The 17,499-nt window shown below is 31.0% G+C and overlaps 3 protein-coding genes and 1 long non-coding RNA gene across 4 annotated transcripts; 1 reads left to right on the top strand and 3 right to left on the bottom strand.

The window, feature by feature from the left end:
* Window positions 1-309: 309 nt before the first annotated feature.
* LOC121203674 (pentatricopeptide repeat-containing protein At3g48810) lies at window positions 310-3,390 on the bottom strand. The gene has a single exon (XM_041074110.1). The coding sequence runs from the start codon at window positions 2,773-2,775 to the stop codon at window positions 781-783; it is 1,995 nt and encodes a 664-aa protein (XP_040930044.1). The 5' UTR covers window positions 2,776-3,390; the 3' UTR covers window positions 310-780.
* Window positions 3,391-4,878: 1,488 nt separating this feature from the next.
* On the bottom strand, window positions 4,879-7,024 carry LOC121203669 (prostatic spermine-binding protein). Its single transcript, XM_041074105.1, has 2 exons — window positions 6,040-7,024; window positions 4,879-5,418 (listed from the first exon to the last, which is right to left on the bottom strand). Exons 1-2 carry the CDS (start codon window positions 6,412-6,414, stop codon window positions 5,182-5,184), a joined length of 612 nt encoding a protein of 203 aa, XP_040930039.1. The 5' UTR covers window positions 6,415-7,024; the 3' UTR covers window positions 4,879-5,181.
* Window positions 7,025-8,598: 1,574 nt separating this feature from the next.
* LOC121203666 (uncharacterized) lies at window positions 8,599-12,825 on the top strand. Its single transcript, XR_005898715.1, has 3 exons — window positions 8,599-8,655; window positions 10,466-10,557; window positions 12,586-12,825. It is a non-coding gene; the product is annotated as an uncharacterized lncRNA (long non-coding RNA).
* A 907-nt stretch (window positions 12,826-13,732) lies between these two features.
* LOC121231323 (cell wall / vacuolar inhibitor of fructosidase 1) lies at window positions 13,733-14,263 on the bottom strand. The gene has a single exon (XM_041116510.1). The coding sequence runs from the start codon at window positions 14,261-14,263 to the stop codon at window positions 13,733-13,735; it is 531 nt and encodes a 176-aa protein (XP_040972444.1).
* Window positions 14,264-17,499: the final 3,236 nt, after the last annotated feature.

The raw sequence follows: 17,499 nt of genomic DNA, 5'->3' as shown, positions 1-17,499 counted from the left end.
TTTTTGTTTTAATATCGTATATATTTTATGTGTTATTATGATTGATTAGTTTCAAAACTATAGGTTTCATTAATTATTATGTATTACTCTTAAATACGTATCTATGTTTTAAATCTATTGCTTCCACATGCATACACTTAAATTTCTAGTTTATATTAAAAGGATTATATAAACGAACATGGAATAATTTTCAAATAAATAAAAATTAATCAATAACATTTATCTATATTTGAAAAAAAAATTATATAGAATTTTAAATATAAAAAAAAATTCACTAATTTAAATATAAAACATTTATTCCTACATCATAAAAAAATAAAATCAATTATAAATTAATAAAAAAATAAAATTCAACAAATAACCAAGATTTTTTACTTATATTTCAAAAATCATTCAGTCACTATGGTTCAGTTCGGATCAGTTCTCAATTTTTTCTCTAACCAGGCAGTGCAATAAAAAGAAGCAAAGCCACGTTGAGGAGGAAAACGAAACCGGAAAGTTTCGGGTGTAGTGTCACTTGTAGCCGGTGAGAAAAAACTCGCAAGCTTTGGATTCTCACAAGGTTTTCACAAGCCGGAGCCAGAGCCGGTTCGAGTGCACGGACTCTGTCTTGGGGACATGACAAAATAATTCAGAAGCGGGTGGACGAACAATTCTAGTGGTTCACAATGAACATACATGCCCACAATGGTAGACAACAGGTACATTCAGTCACTTGGCACGAGTATCCTTTGCATTGTTACCACCTTGGCCTGAAAAGAATCCCAGCTGAACGTGTTCTCATCCGTTACCTAGAATATCATCCAAGACTCGAATCGGTCCCAAATGACCTAAGCTGTTAAACAAACACTGGACGAAAACATGCCATGTCGCAACATTGGGACATATCCCTTCGTTTATCATCATATTAAGATAACTGATGGCTTCTTCTATACCAACCCAATTACAAAGACCCCATATAAGACTGGTATACGAGACTACGTCGGGTTGCCAATCGCCCGAAGCACGAACACAATCCAAAAGTCGGACCGCGGTCTTCACCTTACCCTGCCTACAATAGGTAAAGATTATTATGTTATATGTGATTGCATCGGGTTTTATACCTCGAGCCAGCATTTTCCCGAGAAGTTGCAGAGCTTCCTCTAGTTTACCGGCATGACAAAATCCGGACAGAATGGTGTTGTAAGTGACTAAATTCCACTCGAACCCTTTTTCTTCAATCTCCCTTATAAGCCCGAACACATCTTCTAGTCTATTTGCTTTGAAGAGGCCATCTAAGAGCTCATTATAAGTTACGATGTTAGGTGCACAACCATAATGCCTCATTTCCTCTAGTGCTTTTATTGCCCAATCAACTTGGCCGTTACTACATAAACCTTTGATAAATGCATTGAAAGTAACCGTGTTCGGAGCACAGTTTTCCAACACCATCTTCTCGATAAGAAAATGAGCTCGGTCGAACATGTTATGCCGGCAAAGAACATCGACCATGCTGGTATATGCCACGACATTGGGGTGACAACCGTTAGACATCATTCTATTCCATGTTTCGGATGCACCGATCAAATCACCAACCTTTGCAAATCCATTGATAAGAGAGCTATACGAGACTACATTCGGAGACCAGCCACTTTCCTCCATCTGATAGGAAACAGATAAAGCCTTGCTGACCTTCCCGTTTGAGCAGAGACCGTGTATTACCGTGTTAAAGAAAACTAAATTCGTTTCGATTCCCTCTCGAACCATCCGGTTCCACAAGTCAAAAGCTTCATGAACCCTTCCTTCCATGAAACACCCCTTTATCAAAGACGAAAAAGTGTAGATATTGGGGCTGCACCCTCTCACAAACATCTTGGCAAAAACCGCGAGCGACAACTCGATATTTCCCGTACTCGAAAGGGAACTGATAATCATCGAATACGATCTAACATCGGGTTCTAATCCTTCCACCAACATATCTTCCAACACACCAAATGCTTCCTTAAGCTTATATTCCGCACAATACCCGCTAATCAATGCATTATAAACACTAACATACGACCTAAACCTCATCACGAGCTCCCTAGCTTCTTCGACTTTACCGAGTTTACACATCGAAGAAACTATAGTTGCATAGCTCATAGCATCCGGGGAATACCCTACGCTTGCCATTTCATCCAACAACATACAAGCACTATCTATCTTATCATTCATACACAAAGCTTTCAAAAGGATATTATAAGTATGCAAATCTGGCACCAACCCGTCTCTCTTCATATTACCGTACACCGGACCGATCATCGACAACCGGTTTTCACTAAGCAATGCATCCAAAACACGATTATAAATCCTAACAGTCGGCTCACAACCGAATTCCTTAACCCTATAAAACATTTTCAAAGCTTGTTCACCTAAACCCTTTTGATGATAACAATCAATAACAGTCACAAACAAGTCTTCACCACAACTAATACCATCTAATTTCATCTGTTGCAAAAGATATTGAATACCATCGATTTCGGGTTCGATTGCGAGCTTACGGATCATGCATTGGTAGGTTAGGAGGGTGTGTTTGAAGGAATTTGAATTGGCTATTGATTTGAAATAGTTTAAAGCTAAAGAAATGTTGGGTTCTTGTTTTAATGCGTCGAGGACTTGGGATTCTTCGATTTGGGACTGGTTTTGGTCGGATTGGGGTTCTTTGATGGGAGTTGAAACTGGGTTTGTGTTTAAAATGAACGGGATTGAAGGTTTCTTAACTTTCAGCAATAAAGAGCGGCCTTCTTTTAAGTACATGATTAAAATGTAAAGCTCGAAAATTTCAATTGAAATGAAAACTAAAGTTAGCTTACCTTGAACTTGTTGATTTGAAGGGTTTGGGTCGGAAGTTGCAGAAGAATCGAAGTGAAGAAGACAGAGGAAGTCTGCTATAGAGAACAACAACGCCTAATAGTAAAACGCTTAAATTTTGGTCAAATTCTGTTAGAGTCCCTGTAGTATGTGTAAGCCATGCATTTAGTCTCTATCCTCTAATTTAGTCAATTTTAATCATAGTATTTTTCCCATTTTGATGCAAATGATAGCCTTTGAATTCTTTAACTTCTTTCTAATAATAATCTGAAAATAGCACGATTTCATTAATTTACGTACGTGATAATATATTTTCAGTATAAGATTCTTAACATAAGTAGAACTTAAGGCTCGAATTTTTAAATTGGTTAAATTTGCAAGTAATCCATATACTGTGTGCAAATTATGAATTTAGTACTTGAATTTTAATTTGGTTTTTCCCAACCCCTATACTTTATGAATTATAAAATTTTAATTCTCACCAAATGGTGACTATTAAATTCTCAGATGCGGCAAATATATTATCGAATATGTAATGTCATATCATCTTGTTATTTCCACGTATTTTTCAAAACAATAAGAAGTTAACGAATTTAACAACTGATATTTGCATCAAGATGTGAAATTTCGAAATTCAAAAAAATAGCAACTAAGAATTATCCAATTGAAAAATATAAACTAAATCTACAACTTTATATATAGTATATGACTAATAACAGAATTTAATCAAATAGATTTAACTACTATTGTTTAACTACCATCATATCACTTTTTGTTCATATAGTTATTTTGAAGTAGAATGTTTATGAGATAACATCATAATATTAATATATTTTATATTTTCTTTTCTAACTTTGTTTGAAATATAAGACAAAAATTTTACTCAAAATCCTGTAAATGATTATTTTAAATTTATTTTAAGTTCACTCATATTATTTTTAAATGAATATTTAGATTTTTTTTATTAAGTTAGATTTAGATAACTTAACATATTTTTAGATGTTTTCATAGGATTTTATTATAAATTTAATATTATGTAATATAAATTGTATAATATATAAATTAAAATTAAAAATATATTATAAAGGTATAAAATAAACCAAGTCAAACCGAATTGATCTGTGTTTGACCTTTGAATGTTAAAAATCTAAACTTAGTCCACATTTTAAGTAAGCCTATTTTATTTTATTTTATTTTTCACTTAAAACTTATTGTTAGGGTCTCATATTATCGTTCAAACCTCTCGAATAACCAAATTAGTATCCATGAAAGTTTTAATCTGGGGTTTAACCACAGTCAGATCCGAATAAAAAAAGTTCAGAGATTGGGTTTGCTGTTGGCGATGAATTGTTGAAGGCCCGTGAGCCTACTTGAACCAGAATCTGATCAGCCTGATAAGAGATTAAGGCTTCTGTCTTCAGGGTCTTTAAGGCGCTATGCATTATTTAGTAATTAATAAATTATATCAATTTAAATATTAAAAGATAATGAAACCATAAATTATAAATAATTTTAGACATTTTATTACTCGAAAATCACAGTTACCTAAAACCAAACCAAAATCTTTATTTAATTTATGATTAATTTTAATTTTTTATGATATGATAATAAATATTTTATATTAAAAATAATTTAAAAGTTGTATGTAAAAATTATTTATCAAAAGAAATCATATTAAAAGTATTAATTATTTTTTATTGACTTGAAAATTTATTAATTTTTAAAAATATTTATGAAATAATATAAAAAACTATAAAACATAACTATTTAATCAAAAATTATTTATAAAAACTAAAAACTGAACTGAATTTTGATGATTGGTTAAAAAAATTTTAAAACCCGAACCAAAACGAACCGAATTAATATTACTCTTAAAACTAAACTATGATACAAATATTTTGAAAACTCTTACGCAATTTATCGATTTTTAAGAAATGGCTATCATCATCATCATCATGATGCAAAAATGGCCAGTCAACAAACTGATCAATTCAACAAATGATAAAAAGTTAAAAGAAAAGAAACCCAACTTTAAGAAAACAAATCTACTTTCATCCTAAAAAGATGGGAAATTATCAGATTAATCTAAAAACATTCATACAGTTACAGAGTTTCTAAACCAAGCTGTTCTTCTACATTAACCAAAATATCCAAAATATAATTACCACATTGAAACATGAACAATAAAATGCAGCATCCATCCCATCATCATCATATCCTTTCTACTTTTTTTTTTGGTTTTTTCTAACACACCAAACAGAAAGCCAAATGGGTTTTTTAAAAGAGAGAAAGGGAGGGAGAGAGATTTGACCTTTGTCATGGCAAAAGCTATTCGGTGGTGTTCTTTTAGCCCTATCGCTTTGAAGGCCTCTCATCGTCTCCGCCGTCATCATCGTTGTCATCGGAATCATCTCTGTCTGTTCTCTTCCTCTTTGGCGGAGCTTCGATCTTTACACTACCTTCTTCATCGTCTTCATCATCTTCTTCTTCTTCCTCTTCACCATTTTCTTCTGGTTCAAAATCACTAGCGTCTTCTTCATCTTCAGCTGGTACTACAGGCCGGACAAGGTATTCTGTTCCCATATCCTCCTGAAAACAAAACAGGTTAAAGCAAATAAGAAACAAGAAACAATTTTCCTATGTATTTTTCCTAGTAGCCAAACATGGAGACATGGAAAAATAAAATCCCTGGATTAAGAGAACAAAACTCAGATGAATAACTAATTGAGAAACAAAAGAATAAAAATTCAAAATATAACCCTAGATCTAGAGCTTCTAAGTCAGATTTTGAAGACTCCGAAGTGAATTTTGATTATGGATTTCGATACCGAGCATCAGCTATGTTGTATAAGTGAACAAACTTCTAATGTTTTTGGATCTGTGAAATATACAGTCAATTATATTCTCCTTTCGTTGCTTAGAAAAGGAAAAAACTAGATCTGAGAGGAAAACTAAAGAATTACAAATATCCTTCTAGAAATAGTAAAAATTTATGAGAAATTAAGCTTGATTCTTGAATAATCATAAAAAGGACTCCAAGATTTGAGGTTTAACTTTCGGATTAGTAAAGAATCAAACAGTTAGCCCCAAAAAAAGTACGGAAAACAATGGATCTGAACAGTTTCAGCTGAAAAAAAAAAGACTTGAGAAAACAAAAAATTTCAATTAATCACAATAATTAACTGGAATTAAAGATTAAAAGAATTTTACCTCTTCTTCACCTTCTTCATCGTCATCACTGTCATCATCGTCGTCGTCGTCGTCATCGCCGTCGCCGTCGCCTTCGCCTTCATCGTCGTCATCATCGTCTTTAACATCCTCGCCCTCGTCGTCATCAGCTATCAGGACAGGAGGACCGGATGAGTGAAGAACCTGCACATCGTCATCCTCCTCTCCTTCGTCGTCGTCGTCGTCGTCATCTTCGCCTTCATCATCCTCATCCTCGTCGTCGTCATCGTCGTCTTCCTCTTCCGGTTCGCCACCTTCTACTTCACTTTCATCTTCACCGTCAACCTCTTCTTCCTCTTTCATAGCCTTGATTTCATTTTCCTCTTCGAACACCGTCTCCTCTTCCATCAACTTCATCTTTAGCCAAAAAAAAAAAATCTCAAACGAAAATTTTCCCTCTTTTTTTTCCTTTTTTTTTTCTCAGGAAAAAAATCAGAAAATTGGAAGAGAGAGAGAGAGAGAGGAAGCTTGTTCGCTCTCTCTACCAGTAGCTTCTGCAACGGTGATCTCAGCCGTTGAAATGAGGATTCACGCGGATTGCTGACGTGGAGAAGATCGAACGGTTTAAATGAGAGAATATGTATTTCTATGGTAATTGAATCTTGCGGCGCGTCCTTTACCGCTTTTTCTTCATCAGCTGCTTGTCACGTGCGAGAAACGAGTTAGGTTTTGAGTGGGGAGACTAGGGATAACGGGATTTTTCTTTTCATTACTCCGAAGGGTAAATATAATTTTTGGCATCCGAATTTAGTTTTAATATTCAATTTGGTACTTATGTTTTTTTAAGGACGGTACTCGAATTTTGGCTTCCATTTCATGACTATTTTTTGAGTAAAAGTATCATAGAGACTCCTATAATAGAAGTCAGATTGCATTCCTCTACTGTTAAAAATTAACGTGTCTGACGGAATAATCAGATATCATGTTGACATATAAATATCAATTTTTAAAATTAAAAATAGATGAAATTTTTAACAGAATGATCTACTTATTCTTTGATCTAACATAGATGGATTGATTTGCTATTTTTTTATTAGGGGATAAAATGCAAATTGACTCTTATTACAAAAATCTTTATGATACTTTTACCCACATTTTAGTTCATTTTTTGTAATTATGTTAAAATTGAACGATGTGGACCAATTAAATTATTACACGAGATTGTTACATCAGTCGATGGCATAGCATGTTTGTCACGTGTCTAAATTTAATTAGTCTCAATCATTTAATTGTGCTAAAATTAGCTAAAAGACAGAAGTTAAATTTGAGAACCAATTAAACCGAAGAGAAAAGCTTAAGCATCAAGTTTGAACAATAAAATCAAATTTAGATACTAAAAATTAAATTTACCTTTTTTTCAATTATACCATTGCTTAGGAAAGTTAAGCTGGGCCGTTAAAAGTTCATTGGCCCGAATTCGAGAAAGGCTTTAGGAATGGGGAGACGATATAAAAAGTTTAAATCCGTCATAAGTCCCTATACTCTTTAAAAATTCAGAATTTTGTCTCTCTATTTTCATTTCTAAAAATTTAGTCCCTTTAATTATGAAATTTTAAAATTCAAATCTAATTATTAATGCTGTTAAATTTTTTTGATTAAATTCAATTTCATTACAACGACCTTTTTTTGTAATTACATAGTCACCAAGTGAGTTTTTATTATTATTTCAAAATGTCACACAACAAATTTAACAATGTTAACCGTTAGACCTAAATTTTGAAATTTGAAAAGTAAAGAGATTAAATTTCTGAAAATAAAAGTCCAAAAACTAAATTCTAATTTTTGAAAAAATTACGGGGACTTGTGACATATTTTAACCATATAAAATATAAACCTTCTTGTTACAAATAAATGTATTACAGTACTGCTGCACAGTTGCACAGTTGCTTGAAATAGTAATGTTAATGTTTTAAACATAATGGTGTCCTACGTTCAAATCAGGGATGAAGCTAAAAATTTAATGGTGATGGGCCAAAATTGAATTGAAAATTTTGGGGGTCTAAAATGCAATTACACCGAATTTGAATTGAAAATTTTGAGGGTCCAAAATTCTTTTATAACTCTCATAAAAAAATTAAAAAATTGTTTTATAATAAGGGTAAACTAATTGTGACACCCCTAATTTGACCCTAGTTGGGAAGTGGTTTCGGGACCACAAAATCGAGTCACAAAAATAATTAATTGTTATATTCTACGCTTATTATTTGTGAATAAGTATGTGTAAAAATTTCATGTTTTAATTTTTCATTTGGATGTGAAATTAGCTAAAAAGGACATATTTGAGAAACTTTAAAAATATGATAGGCAAATGTCCAAGTGATTAAAATGTTAAATTACTAAAGTTGTGGACTTGCATGTCAAATGGCCCACTTTTAACATTAGTGGATGATAATGATGTTATGATTTTGGCATTATGTGTATATTATATTTAGTAAATAATATTTAATAGTTTATAATTTGAAAACATGAATTAAATAAAAAAGAATGGTGATAAAAACAAAGAAACTTTTCTCTTTGTTTTCTCTTATTGCCGTAACTAAGCAAGAAAGAAAGGAAAGAACACCAAAGGCACTCGGTCACTTGGTGTTGGGAATTAAGGTGAGATTTCATGTATTTTATTTTTAATTTTTGCGAAATGTTGTTAGTTTTGAAGCTCACAACATGACCCATATGTTAATTTTTGTGAATTTATTTCATAAAGCATTCGGTCATGGCTTCAAGGATTAGATTGTGGATGTTTTGATGATAAGTGTTTATGGATGAGGATAGACTAATTAAATTTGCTATGAGGGGCAAGTTTGAGTAAAATTTCATTCGGTTATTAAAGTGCAAAGTAAGGTTGTGCCAAGTTCTTGGAAATTATATTTTAAATGTTAGATTGTAATTATACGAATGTCGAATGAGGAATTGAATGGGGAGTTGAACTAAATTATTGTTTATTAAAATATTGATGCATTCGGCCGTGAATTTGCAATATGTTATAAATTGAGTGTTAATTGCCTTGATGAATAAAAAGGTGGTTAAATGAGTGCATGTGGTTTTAGGAATTTTGTTAAGTGAGGTTATAGGTGATTAAAATGAGCAAATTGTATGCGGCAATTAAAGTGAAGTATGAAACTTGTGCTTAATTGTGGAATGCTATAATTAAATTGCTAATATATGTTTATATACTTGCCGAATTTGAATTAAGGTGAAAGACGAGGTAAAGAATGAGTTTGAGTTGAAAATTTATAATTGTAACTAAATTGATAGCATATATTTATATATTAGCCGAATATGTGCTAAAATGAGAAATGAAATGAAGGATTAAGTTTGAATATTTATTTGAGTGGTCTCAAGTATTGAAGCAAGCCCATGGCAAAATCTAGTTAATGGAAAAAGATGACATTCGGTCAAGGAAGTTTTGTGATAGTATTTTTTTTTGGCTAAGGATGCTTTGTATGTTATGCATGATGTGTTTAATGTCTTGATGAACAAGTAGTCATTAAATGAGGCTAAGCTTGTGAAATTATGAGTTTGGATGAATATATATATGCATTCGGCAATGTGTAAAATATTGATTGTTTTAAATGGTTCGTAGTTAAGTGGAAATGGAAGCTCGATAAAAAAAATTATGTTAAGGATGAGTAAAAGGTAAGTGCATTCAGCCATTAAACATGTGCTTAATTGTTGATGAATGGTTGTAAAGAAAATACATATAGGTCAAATATAGCCTTGGATAAGAAGATTTTTATGTATTGAATTTGTAACATGGTTATGCCAATTGTGAACATGTGATAAAGAATTATTCAAATGGTTGTTTAAATAATATTCAGTTTATTAGAATATGTATAATTAGTTAAAGTGTAAACTTTGCATGTGTATTAAAGGTTTTTATGTGATATTCGGCCTTGGGAAATCTAAGCTTAAAAAGGTTTGAATGTTAATTGGGTTGTCTCTTTAATGGCCGAATGTGCTAAAAGCTAATGCATGATTTAGTTTAATCGATGTAATGATACAAATTATGATATTTACTTGTGGTTTTGAAGTATAGAAAATTTGTTAAGTTGATAAAGTGGTTGCCGAATGTGAAATTTAGGTAAGGAAATGTGTACAAATAATATTTGTATGGATAATTGGTTTAAAGGGGTCGGCATTATACATTGTTGATATGGTGTTATTAATGTAATGCACTTTAGTATAGACGTATATACATATGGTCACTTAAAACGTATTGAGATGGCCGAATAAGGCTAACGATAAGTATACTTTGATTTTCTATAATACTTAGTAATTTGTTTAAGGTGATTAAAGATGTGTACGATTATTTTATATTGAGCTAAAAGTAGTTATATGGCCTATTAAATTTCTTGTGGTATTCGGCCATAAGCAAGCATAATGGGATTTTAATAAGTTAAATTTGTTTTAGATTAAGCTCAAGAGCTTAAGGAGCCTAATTCGGATAGGGGAAAAGCTAAACTAACCAAATAGCCGATCCGTAGTCGTTCGACGACATTCGAGGTAAGTCTCTAAGTAATTAAACCTATTTTGAGTTTTAATTAATGGATACTATTATAGAAATGGCTAAATTGAAAAATATGATGTGGCCATGATATGTTCTAAGGCCGAATGGAAAATTTTACGTATTTGAATCAATTTACTAATGTGATTTTGTACCTAAGACAAAATAAAATGACAAGGCGTAATATCTAGCTTAAGATCGAATGGCCAATGTGATGAATGTGAAAGTGTGTATATGTGATAAGGTCGAATGGCCAATGTGATGAATGTGAAAGTGCATACATGAGATAAGGCTGAATGGTTAATGTGATATATGTGTAAGTGAATATGTGATAAGGCCGAATGACCAGTTGTGAAAAGTGTGCAATATTAGATATTTAATGAGGCCAAAGTTAGTAAAAATATAAATTAATATATATTAAATGAATTGTGCTGAGATTGTATCCGGGTTAGAGACCCGCTGGCTTCATGCTGGGATTGTATCCGGGTTTAAAGTCTCGCAGGCTTAATGCTGGTGAATTAAGTAAGATTATGATCTTGAATGTTCGCAGTAAGCCACCATCAAGTAAGTACTATACATTTAAGATGTTCAGATACATATTACCTCCTTATTTGTAAGTTTACCTCAAAGTGAATCACTAGCATTCAAGAAAAACGTATATGTGATTGATTATTATATTTCGAAAATGAGGATGACCTAATCAGTCTTGGTATGCTTGTATAATGTAGTATATACTAAGCTTTCATGTATGTACTCGTGTACATTCGGCCAACGATTCGGTGAATTATTAGTATTAAAGAACGATACATATGTGGGAATGATTATTATATCTTTGAATAAGGGAATAATCTATTCGGTCAATGGTTGTTAGTATGAAAAGTATTTGATTTAAATTTATCGTATGAGCTTTAAGTAAAGAAAGTATGTGCTGAGATTTATATATGTAATTGTGCATATTCGGCCAAAAAGGCCTTATAAATTGAGAATAAATTGTATTCGGCTAGATGTACAAATGCAAGGGAAGGATTGTATTTTGTCAACCTACGTATATGTGATAAGGTTTATGTTTGGTTCATTGCGTACCCATACTGTAATTCAATACATGCCACGTTGAAATACTCGAAAGTTTTGATGCGATTATGAAATAAGGAATTAAGTTTTTATATATATATATATATATTCATGTATGTGCATGAAACGAGTACGTTTGAGCAAGTGATTATGATTATTGAAAGAGTATATGTTACGCTAAATGAGTAGTGACTCTATGAATCTATTCATGATAGATTATGATATTACTATGTGCTTCTAAATATGGAAACTAAACGTAGTAAAAGTATTATGTTTTAGTTTGATTGATTGAATTAGAAGTAGATATGAGGTTTCTAGATGCGAAAGACTATGTGAATCAAATTTGGAAGAAATAGATAAACTATATATACGTGCATGAGGTTTGAACTATGTGACGGAATGGTGAGATCTCTTGATATTGTTAAACGGGGTTTCTGCAAGGTCTAAGACGATGAGGCTTAGTAATGAAACGACAGTCAAAGATGTTCAGTACATTAAGTTGGCCAGGTATGTATCAGGTACTTGTATGTGATTTTCAATTCGGATTAGGTCAAAAGTATACAAAGCGATGCATATGTGAATAAGTGTATGAATGCAAATGTGACCACAGTCCATGTGACTATGATACATTTGGCCAATGTGTTATGCCATAAGAATGTATTCGATTAAACTATAATAGAGGCATTTAGATTGGAGTGTAATTATGAGCTAAGTGTGCCTTGTGAGCATACGAATATTTGACCATTTTGGTCATTATCATGAAATAATTTGTGGTAACTAAATGTTGTGGTTATTGAAATTATAGTTCGTTATGGAGCTCTAGAGTGACTTCATTGATTAGAAAAAATCGAGTGATAAATGATAATTGAATTTGATTATGCAAAATTATCGTTTTACTTAAGACTTACTAAGCTTATGTAAGCTTACTCCGTTTGTCTTTTGTCTTTGTTTTATAGATTGTGGACTCTGATTACCAGCTCGGGGATCGTCAGCACTTCATCACACTATCTACTATTATGGAAACCTTGTGATTTGGATTTAGCTTATGGCATGTATAGGATAGATTATACTAGAATGACATCATAACTATTGTTTATAAGCCATGCGAATATGGCATCCTTTGGAAGTCTACTTTTATAAGTTATAAGTTTGATCTTTGTTTGTGTTTAGAAATTTAATTAAATGAATAATCTTTATTCACGAAAAAAAAATGTTCAAAATTTTACTGTTTTGATCTGCTTCCAAATTTTCTGGTAACGCCTCGTCCTATTCCGGTGACGGTTACGGGATAAGGGTGTTACACTAATAATAGTCATTTTTGTTTGTCTCAAATTATATTTTAGTCACTTATGTTTGAAATGTTATGTTTTAGTCACTTACGTTATAATTTTGTTACGAAGTGGTCACTCTACCGTTAAGTTCAATTACCTCCCTAACGGTAGTCCTACATGACAATCCAAATGGGTTTTAAATGTTAACTTGGATGTCCTACGTGATAGCCCAAATTAAATTTATTTAATTAAAAACATATTTTCAAGTTGGCATTTAAAACCTATTTAGACTACCACGTAAGACTGTCGCTAGGGAGGTAATGGAGTTTAACGGTGGAGTGACCATTTCGTAACAAAACGATAATGTAAGTGACTGAAACAGAACATTTCAAACATAAGTGATTAAAATGTAATCGAGTCAAACAAAGTGACTATTTTTGTAGTTTGAATTTTGTAGTTTGACCTTATAATAATATAAAAAATAAAGCTGGGTTAGATTTTGATTTAACTAGACTTTGCATTTGTTTTCAAATTATTATTATTATGGTTAAATTATGATTGTAGTCTTTGTACTATGATAAAATTTAAAATTTAATCCCTCTACTTTAAATTCAATCTAGATTCACCCATCTAACTATGCTGAGTTTTTTTACTGTGATCAAATTAGGGATTTAGTCCATTTAACTTATTTTTTCGTTACAGTTCAATCCTCTAATATTAAACAAAAATGTAAAGAACAGAAAAACATGATCCGTATCTTGTTCCTTAAAATTTATTGATTAACCATTAAACCATGCATGATCTTTAGAACACCAACAATGATAAAAATAAATTAACCCAACAACTCTATGATCCCAGCTGACATAAGAGAAAGATCATGAACAAGTCTATTCCTATCACTAAACGGAGTTTTCTCAGAAAACTGCTTATCGCACGCGTTGACATTAATCGCCACCGTCGCCGCATCGTGTCTCGATGTGGCATAGTCTTTAGAACTCAAAGCAGCAATTGCTTTCGGCAGTAGCCTTTCGACCGACGCATCATACGAGTCAATGCAAGTGCCATAGGATCTGTACAAGACAGGGTCCGAAACATTCTTGAATAGATCCACAATGAAATTCAATGTGGCATTAGCCTTGTCTATGACTATCTCGACCGATATTTTAGCTAGGCCTTCGAGTTTTGCGTTCGAGCTTTGAGGGTCTGATCGAAGAGTCGAGTCACAAAGGGCGAAAAACCCAGATTGCCTGCATGTTTGTTCGATCAAATCCAATGTTTTCTTGTTTGAAATTGAAATTGCTTGTGTTGCAAGGAACCCAAGGATTAGAGAAAACAAAAGTGGAGCTTTTAAATTTTGAGGCATGATTTTGTTCATACTTTGAGATGGCTGGTAATTGAGGGTTTAGGGTTAGGGTTCCTCTTTTTTAAAGCTTTGGGGATTTCAATTTTTAAACTGAATTTTGGGCACTTGTTTAGGAAATTAATGTTTCATATATGGAATCAAAGTTAATGGCATAATATAACATAACCGATGGTTTGTGAATTAACCATGGAAGCTTTTTACTAATATATGTTAAATTAGTCCTTGTACTTTTCAAGTTTTCAAATATTAATCCTCACCAAATGATAACTACATATGTTCTATTATTTTCGAAATCTAATGTGAAAAACATACGTGTAATGTCATATTAGCTTGTTATTTCCATGTATTACTCACTAAAAATTCAGGTAATGGATTAACGACTATAATTTTCGTCAATATTGAAATTCCAAATTCCAAAAAGTATAAAGAGTTAAAATGATCCAATTAGAGAATATGGACTAAGTCTACAACTAGTAATTAAATTTAACCAAATGGATGTAAATTCTTTGTTTGGTTCAAAGCTAAAATTTCAAATTTTGAAAAGTATAGGAATAAAAATTGACCAATTCAATAAGAACATAGACTGAAATTGATCAATTTAAAATAAGGGACTAAATCCATAACTTTTTCAAAGTATAGGGATTATTAAAAAAATTTAACCAACCAATATATCAATAAAATTTAGAAGGGATAAAACAATATTGAGCGAACTTGGTAAAATTTTCCAACTTGGTCTTAAATTTTCTTTGATACATTAATCTTGGATTTTGTCAACTTTTTTCAATTGGCATAATGACTTTTTTGGCCCTCCAACTTTATAAAAAAATTTATTTGGGCCATTCATTTAAATTTTCGCCTCTTTTAGCTCTTGAAATTGTATTTTTTGTCAATCACCCAAAAATGGATGGAAAAGTTTGACATACACATGGATGACATGTAAGCATTTAATTAAATTTTAAAAATTTAAAAAATATTTTTATACTTTTTTTAATAATTTTAATGATTTTTAATTTTTAATTTTTTTTTTGAATTTTAAAAATTTAAAAATTTTAATTAAATGCTTACATGTAATACATGTGTATGCTATATCAACAAAGTTAAAAAAGTTAACTTTTCCATCTATTCTGGGGTGATTTGACAAAAAAATGCATGTTTAATGATAAAAGAGACGAAAAATTAAATGGAAGGGTAAAATAATTTTTTTTTTGTAAAATTGGAAGGCCAAATAAGTTATTATGCCTTTCAAATTTGGCTTTTTAAACTTGGATCCCGTTAAAATATGGCAACATGCTATTTTGAGATTTCATCGCTTCATTACTTGAAAATTTAAAACATGCACAATCTAAAAATAAATAAAAAATTAAAAATTTAGGTGATAACATGGTACAATCTTAGAGTGTCATTTCATTATAATATTTAGAATTACTCATAATCTATTCTCAATCTTTTAATAAGATGATAATACATTTTTGCGCACTAGAATTCATGTTCTTTTGCAATGACACTAATATCGATACCATTCGAGCTAAAACTCGATCGAGATTATTTATTTATTTTAATAAAATATTCCATTAAAATTTCAATTTATGGTGATAGAGAAAATCATGGTCAAAAATCAAGGATTATCAATTATTTCTAATTCAATTTTTTAAAAAAATATTTACCCTTTTTACTTATAAATTTGTACTATAAATATTTTTAACATAAGAAAAACAACTTTTCTCATGATAAAAAGTTAGCAGACTACGGGCCGGTGGCCCACCTGGCTTAGTTAGCTAAGCCCACGGAATAGTTCCCAAGTATTTTCTTTAATATTGGATCAATTCAAATTCAAATTATTATCGAATCGATTAAACCATCATTTTATATGATTTGATTAAATAAATTATTAAAAAGTTATAAAAATGTTAAAATTAAAAGATTGTTCAGCTGAGTCAATAGTCTGTCCAATTGGGTTTTTAGTTTGGTTCCTTTGATTTGTACTGATTCGTGTGTCTATCAATTTGATTCTTCTCTCTAGATCAATACTTCGATCGATTCTTGATCCAATTAGTTTGATCGACCATTTGATCTGGTTCAAACAAATAGGACTCAAATTAAATATTTTTTTAAAAATATTTTATTCAGTTAAAAATGTATGCATTTAATATAATATATATATTTTTAATTTTTGGCGTAATATATCATTTGATACCTGAGTTTGACACTTTTTCTAATGTGGTATCTGTGTTATTTTTTTGTTTAATCTGGTACTTGTATTTGACAAAAGTTATATGTTTTGGTACCCAAAAGTAACAGTGTTAACTTTTTAATGTTTAATTCGGGTTTTAAGATTGATTTGATGAAAGTTAATTGCTAATATTAAACCAAAAAAAGTATGATTTTTTTTATCAAATCAACTCCAAAACCCAAGTTAAACACTAAAAAGTTAGCAATGTTATCTTCGAGTACTAAAATGTATAACTTCTGTCAAATAGAAATAACACAAGTATCATATTAAAAAAATAGTATTGAACTTAGGTACCAAATTATGCATTAAACCAAAAAATTTAAATTATGAAATAAATTATTTGAATAGGTTAGGGGCTCGATCTTTTCGATAATTTAATGGATGTAATATTTTAAAAGTTATCAATAATTATTTTTAAATAGTAAAATAAATCTTTTAAACTTGTTGAGTCGGGCTAGAATTTATTTGAATTGAATCTTAGCTCTCTATTAAGAATGATGAAAATGATGAAAACCCTATATTGTATAAAAGACCAAATGTTTGACGAAACTGACTTACGAAGTTAAAATTGTTTTCATATATCGATAGTTGTTAGATTCTTTTGTTGGTTTAAAATTTAAAAGAGAACCTGCGTATTAGCCCGATAATTAGGGTGTTTATCGTTCTAAGTATAACTTAAATCTAAGTCATGCTAATCGCATTACTGTTATGCCCTTTACGCTCATCTTATAATTTAAGAAAAAAAATTTAAAATTAATTGCGAACGTGTTCATCCCTAAGGACAATTTTCTTTTTTTTTTTGAACTTCAAGAAACTAAAGCTTAAAAAGGAGTTCACAGATGAAGAAATCCGTGATATAAAGCAGCTCAGCAAAAAGAAAATTGCAAGTCAATTCGTTTTATTAATTAAAAAATATAATATCAAATTTAGTCCTCAACGTTTAACTTTTTTGTCAATTTTGTATTTATTTATTTTAATAAAATTCGACGTTCAACTTTTTTAAAAA

The sequence above is a fragment of the Gossypium hirsutum genome, chromosome A01 (assembly GCF_007990345.1).
Source record: "Gossypium hirsutum isolate 1008001.06 chromosome A01, Gossypium_hirsutum_v2.1, whole genome shotgun sequence".
Lineage (NCBI taxonomy): Eukaryota > Viridiplantae > Streptophyta > Magnoliopsida > Malvales > Malvaceae > Gossypium > Gossypium hirsutum.
This window is presented reverse-complemented; position numbering and strand designations above follow the sequence as displayed.